General features: G+C 39.8%; 1 protein-coding gene across 2 annotated transcripts; it reads right to left on the reverse strand.

Annotated features, from left to right (window-relative positions):
• Window positions 1-1,003: 1,003 nt before the first annotated feature.
• MAPK1IP1L (mitogen-activated protein kinase 1 interacting protein 1 like) lies at window positions 1,004-15,776 on the reverse strand. 2 transcript variants are annotated; one of them, XM_047079624.1, is made up of 5 exons: window positions 15,689-15,776; window positions 13,719-13,820; window positions 8,004-8,025; window positions 6,612-7,316; window positions 1,004-5,384 (listed from the first exon to the last, which is right to left on the reverse strand). In XM_047079624.1, exons 3-5 carry the CDS (start codon window positions 8,019-8,021, stop codon window positions 5,373-5,375), a joined length of 735 nt encoding a protein of 244 aa, XP_046935580.1. In that variant the 5' UTR covers window positions 8,022-8,025; window positions 13,719-13,820; window positions 15,689-15,776; the 3' UTR covers window positions 1,004-5,372. The 2 variants fall into 2 exon arrangements, with proteins under 2 accessions (XP_046935580.1, XP_046935579.1); XM_047079623.1 differs by lacking the exon at window positions 13,719-13,820 and having other exon boundaries at window positions 15,689-15,770.
• Window positions 15,777-16,164: the final 388 nt, after the last annotated feature.

Consider the following 16,164-nt stretch of genomic DNA (forward strand, 5'->3'; position numbering starts at 1 on the left):
CATCCCCGGAAGCGCAGGCCACCACAAAATAAGAGTAAAAATGGAACTGTTCAATGCCCACACGAGGAGAATCATGTTTACATGCCATAGGAACAAACTGAGGGATGGCCCAAATTCTCTTCTGGTATTAGAATTGTGTATTGCATTGTCTTACTGAAAATAAGTAAGCGAATAGGATTCTATTTTGCTTTAGAAACCTGCTGCAAAAGGATTGGTGCTAAGTTTTAATATGGTGGTAAAAAGAGAACCTGCTTGGGTCAGGTCTCCAGGGAAGAAGGTGTTGGCTGAAACACTGGCATCTCATGATGGGAAGGAACCCTAGCCTACCTTTAGGAGATAGGAAGTAAGACATCAAATGCAACTTAAAAAAATTTACAGTTGCACGGTGTCCAATTATAAGGCAAAAAGCAGAAGGCTCTTTCAAAAGCATAATATAGTACAAGTGACTCGTTTATAGCCCCAACCACACTGGGGTTCAAGGCAGGCTAACAAACCCCCCTGTGGAAAGGGAATGGTGAACTGTACCAAGTTTATTAATGTGGCCCTCACCACAGGCACAGTAGTTATGACAAGAATAGAACAATCTTTCATAAAAGAAAGTGGGGGTGGTGGCAGCTGGGGCAGAGAAACTCTGATTATACAGATAACCTGGTTACAAAGAATGACATAGCCTTGAAGGGAGAAGAAGAAACCCACACAATGGACACCATGTTGCTGAAAGTGGGTTTGTGGAGGGTTGTTCCCAGGCAGCCTATTTAAATGCCTTCGTGAATGCAGGTCACACACAGAGGAGCGTCTCAGACCCGCCCTTTCTTTCTTTCTTTCTCTCTTTCTTTCTTTCTTTCTTTCTTCTTTTTTTCTTTCTTTCTTTCTTTCTGACAACAATTTTGCAGTTAATTAGACTAAGGACTTCTCAGGGAAGCCCAGAACTGGGCTGCAGAATAAGATACATGGAAAAACTATGAAACCATGAAAATACATTTTTTAAAAAAGTTTTCTGGTATAATACACAAAAGCAAACAAGTTTATCTTAAAAAATATCAAGTATCACATCCATAGACTATTCCTAATTATAATTACTTCTTAAAGCAACATATGTCTTTGTTTACAAATACAGCAGCAGGTGATAAACCTAACGTTTCAAACAGATTGCTTACAGTTCATAATACAAACAAATGTCTAGGTCTCAAATCACATTGTAGGCAGTTTAACTTAAAATGCATAGACAATTACATACATTAAATTTGTCATTATTAAGTCAACTTAAAAAAAAATCACAATATTAAGAAAAAATACAAAAAAAAAACCTTTTTATAGAGCACGCATAAGAAGTCAAGTTTACTTAATGGCAACAAATCAGTATCTGCTAACCAGGGACAGGCAGTTTAAGTGCCTTCATCCAGGGAGGAATTGAAGAGGAAAAACGTCCCGTTACTTTTCACACATGAATAGCTGCACTGACAAACACTACGATCTTGAAAAACATTAATTTCTTACTTAAAAAAAAAAGGTATACCATACTTTGCTCTTTAAAATGTCCAAAGGCTGTTCTATAATTTCCACCAGTGGCAAATTAAAATGTTTATCTAGGTAAACCAAAAATGGGTGCACTACTGAATTTTCCAATGCCACCCCTAGACTGTAAGCCTCTGCAGGACAGGCATTCTCTTTCATCTCTGTATCTCTGGAATCTGGCAAAGCACCGGGAACAGACACTGAAGTGTCTCTTAAATGAATGCAGTTCTCAGTGTTTTCTATAGCCAGAAGCTTGCATGGCATTTCTTTAATACTGATTATTTTATTGACAATTTTTCTTTCACTTGGCAGAATTCTGAAAATAAAAAGGGTCTGTCTTCAATACTAAATATTGCTTAAGATTAAATTATAGTCTTCCCTGAAAGTCACCCTTTACTTTCTATGCATAGTACATATATCAGTGTGATTCATCTGATTCTAACCTTGTTTTTCAAAAACCAACACCTGCAGGTCTGTGCTTAGCTTTAATTTCCAGGGTTTATAACCCTGGCATTTTATAAATCTAGCACTAGCTTATTCAGGGTGAGGAAGGAAGACATTGGCACTCATCACTTAGAAGTATAGGCAACTAATTGATATGCAAACCAGGCACAGTATTGTAATTGAGACTTGAGTAGGGCTTCGTTCATCTATACCAATAGTTTCAAAAGCTGTACGTTTGAGTACGATATGTAGCGAATTATTTGTGAGGTAAAATTTTATGGGCAAAACTGACTTCTATGCCAATATTCTGTTGTAGTGGTGTGCCAGACCAAGGCCAAAAAGTCACCCCCTTTCTTCTCTCCCCTTTTACTATTCTCTACTGAAAACAATAAACACTAAAAACAAGGCAGAAAGAAGGAGGCCCTGGGGTAACTAAAACAAATGTATTGTCTACTCCTGAATAATCGATGCATTACTTTATACAAAACAGGGCTGTGGAGTCAGACTTGTAAACAGCCATCTTCAAAAGCATGAAAAGGTGTCAGGCTAAGTCCAGTATGGACAAGCCAAGGTAGTTCACACACTCGTTTAAGGAACCTTGATTCTTGAGAAACTGCACGTGTGATAAGGACCTAAGGTCTTTATTTTCATTTTTTGTTGTCATTTTTAGGTTCGACATTTCAAAATCTAAGATTCCAACTCCAGAAGCACTATTCCTCAACACATCTCAATGATCTCCATCAAATTTGTCTTAAAGTTCTTGCTCTGAGACAGTCCAAGTGCCAGCATATCCCACACCATGTATTCCCTTCAAAGACCAGGCAAACTTTTCTAAGAAACGGTCTCCTCCCTAAACGGATGCCAGCCTAGCACTTGTTTCGAAAGCAACATTATTCCCCTGTAAAGAAAAAAAACCTTCCTCGCAACCTTTCCCCCATTCCTCCACTGAAATAACTTCTGCTTTTAACTTTACCCTGAACCTAAAAATACGTTTTTGTCCCAGAGTGCCCACAAGAATGAAGACTCTCCCAAGTTGAGAAATAATGCTCTAAAAAGCTAAAAGGAGTATAAAAGTAAATTCTAGTCCCTTTCATTCCCATTCTTATGTTAAAAAAAAATTTCCCAACTACTAGTTGGAAAGTCCTCGAAAAGCAAAGAAAAGGTGTTGTGTCATGGCCACAATGGGCAGTATGGGTTACTAGCCAAATGTATATACTTATTGGGGGTAGTAATTCCAAATCTCAGGCTCCTGGTCCTTCCCAATCCTTTAGCAGATTTTCTCCTCTAATAAACAGACTCCGCAATGACAGATTCCCAAACATGCTGCCACTTGTTTCAGTCAAACATCATCCTCTAGTGTTAAATATTGTATCTAAAGCCAGAGCTGTCAACTTACCCCAATGTAGCACAACCAAAATAACCACAAGGAGATTTTTGCTATCTCACTTTTCCCGTCTTATTCCTCCAGTTAGCTGACAGGATGTTGCCTGATCCCTAAGCTAAAATACCTCCTAAGGCTCCTGCCTTGTAAATGGGAGGCTACTTTGACAAAAGATTCCAACAGTGTTGTAGATAGTCGCAGATTGCCTTGCAAGGGGAAGAAAAAAAAGACCGCTTGTGCCACTATGTAAGAGCTGTCTAACGACATTCCCCAGTCTGAAAATATCTAAACAATTCAGTTTCAATTCTGAAAGCTTGACTCTATCATCTACTTAAAAAGGAGCTTAAACACTGAATGTTCTTCTCAAAGATGACCATCTTGCTTTCTTAAAAGGAGGTAGCTATCAAACCATTAAATTGGCAGCATTTGGCATTCTTGACATTTCAACTATAAGAGAAACAAACTACTAAATATCTCATTTCTAAGCAAAAACAAGAGCTCTAACATAAATCTCTCCTATACTAGTCAAGAAATTCACAACATATTTTAGTAACCTGACGGATACATTCAAAGTTTCAAAATGTTATCTGACAAATAACATAGTCAGTTCTAAGAATCTAAGAATCTGATTTAAAGATAAGGTGCCAAAAAACTACTTAGGCTATTTTGGTGGTTACACTTATTTAAGCAACAGTCACACTGCTTTCAACTCAACTGCAGAGATCTACACTTATTATTTTCAGTGTTAGAACTAGAGGACAGTTGTGAAGGATGGCACTCAATTCTACCTGTTTACCTGTCAACAAATACAGAACTGACCAATTAGCCTTAAGCACTTTACAGACAGATGCAGGAAACTATGCAAGAGACCATGACCCGGCTTAACCAGACTCCGAAAGACACAGACACATTTTGATCACGCTTGTACAAAGAGAACAGTCATGTCTAAATGACTGAAGTTCTTGAAACGTAACTGCTTTACGTGTTTACACTAGACCCTTAGAGTGTGCCAGTTTTCCGAATCAGAGAGAAACTAAGGGATGTGCTCCTTCAAGAACTGAGGGAGAGCCATCTTCCTGGAAGGGTCTGGGTAGAAGAGCGTTTTGTGGGAATGCAAGTTACTTGTCACTATGAAGCAATTTCCAGGGCTTCCTCTGGCTTGAGGTTCAAGACAGAGAGAATTATTTCCTTCTTTGAGTTCTTTCCAAAGCAATATTGACATCTCAAAATCTATTCCAAAGTAATACAGAGATCGCTAATTCTCTAATAATAATTTACACACATGTTGGCCTGCATTAAAAAGAAAAAAGTTTTCATACATGGCAGATTTTAGACATGTGTGACCCATCTGGTTAACAATGAAGCAAATCAGGTGGAACTCAAAATGAAAGACAAGTTTTTACTAAAAGATCAAGGATAAAAGCGAACACTGCCTGGCTAATGAACTCAACATCAGACAATAATTACCAATAGCTTTAAAACATACATCCAAACTACAACCTCAAGAGGACCAGATTTGGTCATCCTGTAGACAGGGCAGCTCAAGATGTTGAGAGGCATCATTTGTTTAAATTATGACAATGTGATTGTTTTCAAAGTGTGTTTATTTAGGGGAAAAAGTGATTATAGAAAAATATTTGAAATAATTTGCCAATGAGGTTGCAGATTCTAACAATAATCCACATCATCTTAGAGTTTTAAGTGTGTGGTTTCATAATTTAAACAAATCAAAAACTTGTTTTAGACAAATTGTATCAAAGAGCTATTCAATATACTTCATCACTTTAGCGTTCCATAAAAACCAAATAAAAATCACATTTGAATGATTTACTTTTACATTTTTATCTGATTGTATCCATCAGATGTACTATACATCCAAGTTACAAGAGGCAGATATCTTCTCTGAGAGGTGCAAGAGTTGTTCTTTCATGAATGCCCTCTAAGAACAGTGAAACCACCAATTTTTATGTATGCATTCATGTGCATACATATGTACTTCAAAAAGCAAAGCGTCCTCTCTTCATCCATTAACTTAATGGTAAGACTGCAATAGAAAAAAGAAAAAGTAAACCTCTAGATTTTGTAAGTGGAATTTAACAACTCCTTGCTGTGGCTTAAAATAAACGTATTGCTTAATAAATCCAAACAGCAAGTCATCTCATTTATTTTGGCTACAATTTGCAAAAAAAATTTTAAAGAAAATACATATAGCAAGAATTTATACTAATGAAAGTGAGTTTTGGGAGCATTTTATTAAGACTCTTTTTCTGGGGCACCTGGGTGGCTCGGTTGGTTAAGAGTCTGACTTCAGCTCAGGTCATGATCTCATGGTTTGGGAGTTCAAGCCCTGTGTTAGGCTCTGGGCTGACAGTTCAGAGCCTGGAGCCTCCTTCAGATTCTGTGTCTTCTCTCTCACTCTGCCCCTCCCCCACTCATGTGTGTGAGTGTGTCTCATAAATAAACTTTAAAAAATTATAAAAAAGAAAAAAGATTCTTTTTCCTTTACAGTTGAGGTGGATATTTGATTAATCTAGTTGGAGATCTGATTATTTTGTTAAGAGTAAGTTGACTTTTTTCCCCTAATGAGAATCAGGACTCTGAAGATTCACTTGGCTTCCTTCCGGGAGGAAGTGGGCTGCTTTTCTATTTGGTCATATGCCTAAGACAGGTTCTCCAACTAAGATGTCAACCCTACTACTCTGGCTTGGCTGACAGTAAAGCATGAAGCATTACCTGTAACTGACAATGCAGAATAGTGATATAATATCGATCTCAATGCTGCCGAGGACCTAACAAAACTCTGGCTGAGAAACACTATGGAGAGTTACAGGAAGAACAGGCAACGTTATATATTCACTGCCTTAGATTCTCTAAAAATCGCTCTCTGTATCAAGTCAGACCAAGATTGTTTTTACTGAACTGTACTTTGTGGTGATGCTATAAAACATGATTGAGAAATGTTTAAAAAAAAAAAGAAGTCCAATGAAATGCACCTGAGTTTACCTCAAAGATGTTAAGGACATTGCTTACTACATTACAAAGTCTTTGGGGATCTTTGGGAAATTGTCCTAATTTCAGTACCAAGAATACGTAGGTTTTATTCTTTTCAATGCTTTATCTCAAGCTTGAAATGTACTCTTATCTCATATACACACACCCCTTCTCTTAAAAAGTTTTATAAGCTTTCTAATCTATTCAAACTGGAGGCAAGTAATCTTTCAGTTGTGTTTATGTGACTATTAGTGCATTTTAAGTAATAAATTTAACTCACATGGGGGCCACCAGGCATCGGTGGAGCACCAGAAGGTCCTGAAGGCACTTGAAAAGGATTGTTGGGAGTGGGATAGAGTCCTGGTGTGGGATATGATCCTGCAGGGGCAGGATATGGTGCTGGTGGTCCCCAGGCTCCTGGTGGAACAGTGCCCCACGGAACAGGTGGTGCTGCCCCTGGTGCTTGGGGAGGAGGTGCGGGATATGGCCCTGGAGATGGATATGGCATATTAGGGGTAGGATACTGCCCACCCATTCCTGGTGCCCAAGGTCCAGAAGACATGGATCCCCATGGACCTAAAGGACCAGCAGCAGCTGGATCTGTGGGTGCACCATATGGTCTTGGAAGCTCCGGAAAGGGCATATTTGGTGTAGGATATGGCCCCGTGGGGCCAGGGCCTGGCACAGTTGGGGCTGGATAAGGACCACCAGGTGGGGGACATGATGGTCCAGAAGGAGGAAAGGGTGCTGGGGGTCCTGGAGGTGGTCCGGTGGGAGGCACAGAGGGATACATTCCTGTTGGTGCTGGTCCAAAAGGCACAGTGGAGGGTGTTGCACTTGGTGGGAGTCCAGATGGCACAGAAGGTGGAGCACTTGGGTTATTCCAAGGGTTGGAACTTGGCCAGCCTTGAGGAGGTTGGCCAGGTTTTGTATTGCTCACAGCAGAGGTTTTGGCAGGGGAGTGTTCAGGTAGCGCATCTGCCAACTGGAATACAAAACAGGCATGTCTTATCAATCTTCTTCAGGGATGAGCCATGTCAAACATGATTATATACCCATAAAGGACAGTAAGCTACAGAATCAGGGATTATAAACCTGTAGAACATCTTCAAAAGGCAGGCTGCTCAGTTTAAAAACAATTCATTTAATATAAACCCAACTTCACAATGCAAATTCCTTAGAGAAGATCAAATTTTCTAAATATGATAAATCAAAATACCGTGGGTTTGAATCCTGGCTTTACAGCAAACAAGTTACATACCCTCTCTGAGCTTCAGTTTCCTCATTAAAAACAAACAAACAAACAAAAAACTTTAGCATTAACTTGAGGCTTAAATAAGATAGTTCATGTAATATCCTTAACACAGTGTCTGGTGTACATAATATCCAATAAATGCTATTATTAACATTGCCAAGTTACTAGAGAACACAAGTAACAACACTTCTTAAATTTTTTAATTTAAGGATTCATAAAGAGACATACAAATTTTCAAACATATTATATCTAACTCAATAAAGGCAAATCATCTATTAAAATCACATGTGCCTCCTGCCCCCAGCAAGAATCACACAAAGCATCTCTTTCAAATTAAAAGACTTGAGGTCCATAGTTAGAACTATGTCATTTTTTCAAGAGTCAAAAACCTTATGAAGGATAAATGTATCAACTTACCGAAAATTCATCAGACATTTTCCTAAAGAAAGAAAAAAAAAAGAATACTTCAAAACCAGTGCTTACCACTTCTTGTATATCCTGTGAGGAACTTTCTCTGCATATACCACTTTTACTTAATCATGTATATAATGTCTTTTTTCTTTTTTTTTTAATAGGGAAAACTTCCATAGCACTTCGTGTGGTTTTACAAATGTCGTCCCTGTTTACTGGCTGCACGTCATATAAAAGTGATCCCCAATATAAAAAAGTGATCTGCACTCTCATTTTGGTGGTGGTTTAGGTCATTTGCATTTTGAGCGGTTTAAAACGATGATACAGTGAACACTTCTGAACACATATCCTTGTGAATCTGTCACCAGGAAAAAGTACTAGAAGTGAAATTTATAGTCAGCAGGTAAGGCTATCTAAAATCCATCTTTTATAAAGGTCATGACACTTTAGAGTCCTTTGCAAATTTACACTATCTTTTTAAACTTCTCTTCACCACTGGATATTTAAAAAAAATTTTTTTTTAACATTTATTTATTATTGAGAGACAGAGAGACAGAGCATGAGCATGGGAGGGGCAGAGAGAGGGGGAGACACAGAATCCGAAGTAAGCTCCAGGCTCTGAGCTCTCAGCACAGAGCCCGACACAAGGCTCGAACTCACAAACTGCAAGATCATGACTTGAGTTGAAGTCGGACGTGCAACCAACTGAGCCACTGAGGCGCCCGGGATATTTTTTAAATTGTAAACAGTTTTTAATTAGGGCAAGTTAATAACTGCCACCTTGTTGTTTCAACTTACATCTTTAAAATTAAGTGGAAAGTAGAGCTGCTTTTAAATTTCATGCCCAAATCAGAATAAATTTATTTTGTGAATTTGCTCATGTCCTTGGGCCACTTTTGTCAATTTCTAAAAGGGAAGTACAATTAATACCCAATAAGATGCATGGGATGTGAGGTGTTCAGGTCAACAAGCTGACAACTATACATGCCCCATTAACCAAGAAAGATACAGACATTTTCCTTCACTACAGATTTACTCATGCTAACTTTCCAATCAACTCCTCCTTCCACTCAGCAATCATTTTCTTAGTTTTTGCCTATTCTTTAACTTCACAATGAACAGAGTAAGACAGTATGTACTCTTTTTGCCTTTGATAATTTTACAACTTAGTAGTAAATCTTTTTAACGCTTTGTTAAACTGTAAGGAAATTAGCTCTGAAACGTGAGACAAAAAATTTACCTGTGCTTCGTAACAGTAGTAATATGGTTTCATTTAAAATCTTTTTTTCTGAGCCTAAATGTCCATCAACGGATGAATGGATAAGGAAATCGTGGTTTATATACACAGTGCAATACTACATGGCAATGAGAAAGAATGAAATATGGCCTTTTGTAGCAACGTAGATGGAGTTAAGTGAAATAAGTCATACAGAGAAAGACAGATACCATATGTTTTCACTCTTATGTGGATCCTGAGAAACTTAAGAGAAGACCATGAAGGGGGGAAGAAAAAAAAAAAGAGGTTAGAGAGGGAGGGAGCCAAAACATAAGAGACTCTTAAAAACTGAGAACAAACTGAGGGTTGATGGGTGGTGGGAGGGAGGGGAGGGTGGGTGATGGGTATTGAGGAGGGTACCTGTTGGAATGAGCACTGGGTGTTGTATGGAAACCAATTTGACAATAAATTTCATATTTAAAAAGAAATTTAAAAAATCTTTTTTTCTTTCAAGCAATAATTGCTGTATAATCTATCTCTTCTCAATGGATATGACAGTTACCCTTAATACATTCTACTGCCACTATGAGCAACAAATACTTCCTAACAACAAATACCTGCACAGTGTTTACCATGATCTCTGCTAAAAGTGTTTTACATAGGTGATCTCATTGAATAGATGCAAAATTCTTTTGCCCAGTTTACAGCTTCAGAAAAGGAAGCTCATCAAGTTAACTTGCTTAAAGGTACAGAGCTAGTGGCAGGTAGAAAGGGGTTCAAACTCCAGTACAGTCTGATTCCAGAGCCAAGGCTTTTAACCACTAGGCTATAGAGCCTCCATTATTTCCCAAAGATAATGTGAAATCTGATATTTTCTACTGATCTGCACCATAATATTCCATCTTAATTTCAGTACCTTTATATTTTTAACAAATTTTTAATGTAAGTTGACCTGTTGTTACTGTTCACTCCCCACCCCAGATTTTCCTGAATATTGTTTATTTTTTCCAGATCATTTAGAAAAATAAATAAGAAGAATTCGCTGCTGTTTTGGTTGGAATTGCATTAAATTTACAGATTAATATAGGGAACATGCAATATATTCAAAACATCAAAACTTTTCATTCAAGAACAAGGTATGTCTTCCTAGTTCCCATCATTGTCATTTGTCAATAGTTTTTTAAGCTTGTTTTTTTGTTTTTATGTTTTTTAATTAATGTAGGGCTCAAACTCACACCTCCAGTATCAAGAGTTGCATGCTTTACTGAGGCAGCCAGGCGCCCCTATTTAAGACTTTTTAAATTTTAGTGTATTAATTTTGTAAGTGGTGATATTACTAAATTATTTTATTCCTGACTCGGCTGATTCTCTGGGATTTCAGGTAAAGAATTATGCCATTTGCAAAAGAATAATTTTACATTGTCTTTCCAAACTAACTTCTTTTCTCCTTTGTGTTAGCTAAACTTCACAATGAAATGTTAAATAGTGATAGTGAGCACAGTGGTCGTCTTGTTCCCAACTCTTCTCAAAACGCCTCTAATGTTTAAGTAAAATTCCCAATTTTAGTTTGAGATTTGAAAAAATTAAAGAAGTCTATGCCTATGTTGCTAGATTTATTTCCATTTTGCTGGAGAAAAAAACATTTAGGGAAGACACTGAATTTCCTCAGATCTTTTTGACATCTAATGAGTTGATTTCAGTTTTTCTCCTTTAAGCCATCAACTTAGTTAATTACATATAAAAATTGCTTAATATTGAGCCATCCTTGCATTCTGAGAGTTTTGTTTTTTTAGTATTATTAGTTGTGAGGAATGATAAAAAGTATATGAAGCCTAAGTCAGAACTGCTATAACCTTGCTATTTATCCAGAATGTCAAAAAACACATCTTGAACGTAGAGCAAATACAATTATCCATTCACTCCCATGTTAAGGTTTGTTTTATACTAAAATAGCACATCACACAATAGTAAATTCTTAGGACTAACACCTGAAGAAACTTTTCATTGCATGAAAAGTTTAGTCTATATAAGACTAACACACTTTTTAAATAGGATGAGCCTTTCTGAAACAAAATGGTTCTGTATCAAAGTTCACATTAATTCTGGAGAGGGGAACAAAGCAATCCACTCATTTTCATGTGGTCTTGCTATATGGGTCTTCAGAATTACTCCTTTCCCAGCAACTCTGGCTTTCCAAATTTGAAGTTAAAAATTAAACCCTGGAAGATAAAGGAGGTACTGGAATCTTTTTTTTTTTTTAATTATTAAGCTTTAAAAACTAATTTTTTTTATGTTTATTTATTTTGAGAGAGAGTTAAGTGCACACAAGCAGGGAAAGGGCAGAAAAAGAGGGAGAGGGAAAATCCCAAACAGGCTCTGCCCTGCCAGCGCAGAGCTGACGTGGGGCTCGAACCCATGAACCGTGAGATCATGACCTGAACCGAAATTAAGAGTTGGAAGCTTAACCTACTGAGCTACTCAGGCGCTCCAAGAATCTTTATATATGTATGTATATTTTTAGAGAATACATATAAGAATCTTATATTCTTATATGTAAGAGAGAGAGGATCCATGTGGAGCCCAACATGGGCTTGATCCCAAGACCCTGGGATCAGGATCAGAACAAAAATCCAGAGTCAGAGGCTCAACCAACTGAGCCACCCAGGCATCCTGTAGGTTCTCAAATCTTGTGATTAAAGTAACGAACCCCAATGAGGGACTCAAACCCATGACCTGTGAGTTCATGACCTGAGCCAAAACCAAGAGTCAGAATCAACTGACTAAGCTACTCAGGCTCCCCTGCAGTGTTCATATTAATGGGAAACAGCCTAATTTACTCTTTGGAGAATACTTTCATTGTAAAAACGTAAGAAATAGAGTTGGACATTAGTGTTTGAATGTGAGAAGAGTTACATCATTGTTAAAAATCTAGATTTTCTAAAAATCTATTCCCAAATACCTGGATTATGCTAATTATTAAGATGAGGCCAATGTAACCTTGAAGTGGCCTTCCTACTCCTCCCCAAAAGTTTATAATCAAGAAAGATTTCCACTCTTTCTCTTTTGGGATTACTCTAAAGTTATTACTTCTAAAACTTTCCATTACTACTTTATGGCAGGATCTATGCATCACCTGAAAAATACTAATTTTATTTTCGAAGCAGCAAGAATAGTAATTTTATTTTCGAGGTTTATTTATTTTGAGATTGAGAGAGAGAGAATGAGCAGGGGAGGGGTAGAGAGAGAGAGAATCCCAAGCAGGTTCCACACTGAAAGCGAGGGACTCGAACTCAAGAAACGTGAGATCATGACCTGAGCTAAGTTCAAGAGTCAGATGCTTAAGTGACTTAGCCACATAGGGGCCCCAAGATTTATAATTTTATTAAACAAATTTTTAAAAAATGTTTATTTATTTTTGAGAGGGTGGGGAGAAGCCAAGAGAGAGGGAGACACAGACTATGAGGCAGGCTCCAGGCTCTGAGCTGTCAGCACAGAGCCAGACACAGGGCTTGAACTCACGAACCGTGAGATCATGACCTGAGCTGAAGTCACATGCTTAACTGACTGAGCCACCTTGGCATCCTGAGATTAGTAATTTTAAAACAGTACAAAACTTCTTTTGACATATACTAGAAGAGTAAAATATTTCTGTAACTCATGGCTTTTAGAGTAAAATGGCAGTCCAATCACAAGGTTTTAAAAAGTTGGAACTCCATAAATTACTTACTAGTGACTACTCAACAAGGAATATTTCAAAGGGCCATCAAACTGTGATGTAGTGATAAAGAGTATAGGAGTAGACAGTTATGAAACCTAGACGTCAATCCTTTTGAATAAGTCTTTTGACTAAGGCAAACTTTAACCAGAGACCATTTATCATCCACAAAACAGTTGTTAAATCCTGACTACTTCACAGATAATTAAAAGTAACATATTTAGGGGTGCCGGGGTGGCTCAGTCAGTTAAGCTGCTGATTCTGGTCTTGATTTCACAAACACCTCACGGGTCTGAGCCCCACATCAGGCTCTGTGCTGAGGGAGCATGCTTGGAATTCTCTCTGACCCTCCCCCACTCACATTCTCTTTCTTTCAAAATAAATGAATAAACTTAAAAAAAAGTAGCATATTTAATAATCTATGAAGTACTACAGACATGTAAAATGAAAATGAGAAGAAACTAAGAAAAATCAGGACTTTTGCACTGATTTGTTTCGTACGGGGGGAGATGACAGTAATATACCGAAAATACAAATTTTGAGTTAAAATACATCATTGTTTTTAGTATTGGTCTTTTTATCAGATACATTCTATTTTACATTTGGCAACTCAAGGAACTGGGTCCTTATGTCAGCCATATTTTCTACATTTCCTTGGATACTTCTGTCTGGAACATACATACCAAGCACTTTGTTGGGCTTTGGGGAAGTGAATAGTACTGTGTGGAATAAATGCTTAAGGAATTCACAGTGTGGTGGAGAACTACCCTTTAAACAGTAACTACCTTACCTCAGGTAAGCACAGGGCACCGAGAGAACCTCAAAGAGCTCCTAAAGGAATCAAGGAAGGGAGTCTCAGGGGAAGAATCCTGAGAGGCAGTTCCTTTGCAGCCTGGAAGAACAATGAAGAAAGAGCTGGGTGTAGGGAATGGTGGGACAGGCCCTAGGAGAAGAGCCAACTGCGGAAAAGCTGAAGAGTACACCCTGGGAAGTGTAAGCAGTTCAGACTGGTTGGAATACAGAAAGGGGAGGAACAGAAGTCTTAGAGGGCCTTTAGTCTGAGGTCTGAATGTCTCAGTCACATTCAGCTCACCTGAGTGACCCTCCGTTTCTTCAACTATAAAGAACGGGCCAGTGATGTGAAAGACTAAACGGGACTCATAAATCAAGTGCCTATAATAACAGCGCTCGAAAAATAGTGGGTGGCCACCTCCTCTTCCTGCGTACATAGGCATATACCTTAGCACAGGTTAAAAGAGTTACAAATGCCTACATATAACTGCAGCTCTTCACTGGCTGGCTCTACACAGCTTGACCTCTCCAAACGTCAGAGGTAAAAGCAGGAATAATATCAACCTCACAGACCTGCCCTGGGACTTACATAATAAATCTCCCGGTCACTTTCTGGCACACAAGGAAAACTCAACAAACGTTAGCTTTTACGCTCGCTACTCTAGGTCCGCAAACCTTTATCTGCGCTTCTCAAGTCAGAAACTTACGAAAATAAAAGAAACATTCCCAAGTTTGGCATAAAACTTACTTGGTGGCAAAACCGGACTTGATATTTATAGTTTCCATAAAGTGTAGCACACCTATAGCTACACAAATATTAATTTGGATTAGGGATGCTGCCCCGACTTTGCGGGGGTGAGATCTCTTGTCTATGCACCTTATTCTCTAAGATCTGAAGAGAAAATCCAAAGATTTCTCAATTCCAAAACACACTGGCCCCAAGGATTGTAGTTAAGGAATGGGTCTCCGTTCCTCCTGGAGAGAGGAAAAGAACGTTCTAACATACACAACCCAACTCAAGTTTTGAAGACAAACTAGTTTTGAATGGGAGGTTCAGAGACACCAGTACCAAGGAAAATTTCTGTTCTTCCAGCCCAATGAATACAGCCGAACAAAGAACTTCCCAAAGACTTCTGAAGGCTACCTTGGCCTGTAGTGAAGGTTCGTGTTCAAGACAGGCCTTTACAATCATCAGGTGTAAGGGTGCTATTTCTTTAGCAGTAATGCCACGAAAAGTTTTTTTCGGGCAGGTTAGTATGGTGTGAAGCGTCAACGTTAAAAATTTTATCCAGTAAAAGCACTGCTCTTGATTTTCAAAGAGGAAATGGTTTTAGCTATATACAAGCTTCCAAGCGTAACATAAGCTCCTAAATCCTAAAAAACAGTATCACAGAACTCAGCACTTCTCACGGCTTCTGTCCTGTGTGTTCATCGAATGTATTTGCCATCAAGCCCTTTGGTAATGACCAGAACGTTGTCACATTGCGGATAATCTTAAACAAGTGCCAGATTCCTCCAAGACTCTATTCAGGCCTATCTCTCCCGTTTTATTAGACACTAAAGAATCGGGGTGGGGGTCGGGCCCAAGAGGTGAGAGCCCGGAGCCCTTTAGGACCAAACGAACAAAGGGAGTCCGGGATCAACCGGAGCGAACCGGCCTCCGAGCGGGTCGCGCCGCCAGGGAAGGGGTGGGGGAGGGGCCGGGCCCGCTCGCCGCCCCGCCCCCAAACCGATCCTGACGTCAAGAGCGGAGAAACCCGTCGGGCGCGACGTGACCTGCCTCCGACGCCTTCTCCCTGGGGGGTTTTGGGGGGCAATCGGCAGCCCGTAGGAAGATGGCGCGGGCAGACGCTGACTCCCAGCCCCCGAAGAGGCGACTCGAGGTACCTCTGTTACCACGCCCGCCTCTCGCTTGAGCGAGCTCCCTTGCTCCCCTCAATGATCCCCCTAGCGCCGAAGCAGCCTCACCCAGCAAGATCCGACACCGCAGTAAAGTCTACAAGCGGCGATGGGTCCGAGCGAACCGGGTGCGGAAGAACCGAGCGCGAACTGACTGACGGCAGTGGCGGCAGCGGCAGCAGCAGCGGCAGCACTAACAGCGCGCAGCTCCTCCTGGCGCCGGAACAGGAAGCGGCGAGCGCGCCGCCCCCGCTCGCGCTCTCCCCTCCTACCGGGGCTGGGCCGGGCCGGGCCGGGCCTCGCGCGCCTCCCGCAGGCTCCCTGCGGCATTGCAGCCTGCCCGGCGGGGCGGTGCAGCTTTCTTTTGGTGGGCGGGAGGAAAGCTCCCTGGTTTTCCGGAATTCTGAGCACTCGGTGGAAATTTCTGTAGCCAGTGACGTTTTGAGTAGCGTGGCGGAAATTGCTAACTTGTTTCCTGGAGTGGCTTGAGGTCAGATTCTGGGTTTCCTATGCTTAGATTTATACAGTCGGGCCTCGAAGCTGGC

This window comes from Lynx rufus, unplaced genomic scaffold (genome assembly GCF_022079265.1).
Source record: "Lynx rufus isolate CCGP_SWC_20201006 ecotype Redwood Valley unplaced genomic scaffold, mLynRuf1.p SCAF_17, whole genome shotgun sequence".
NCBI classification, from domain to species: domain Eukaryota; kingdom Metazoa; phylum Chordata; class Mammalia; order Carnivora; family Felidae; genus Lynx; species Lynx rufus.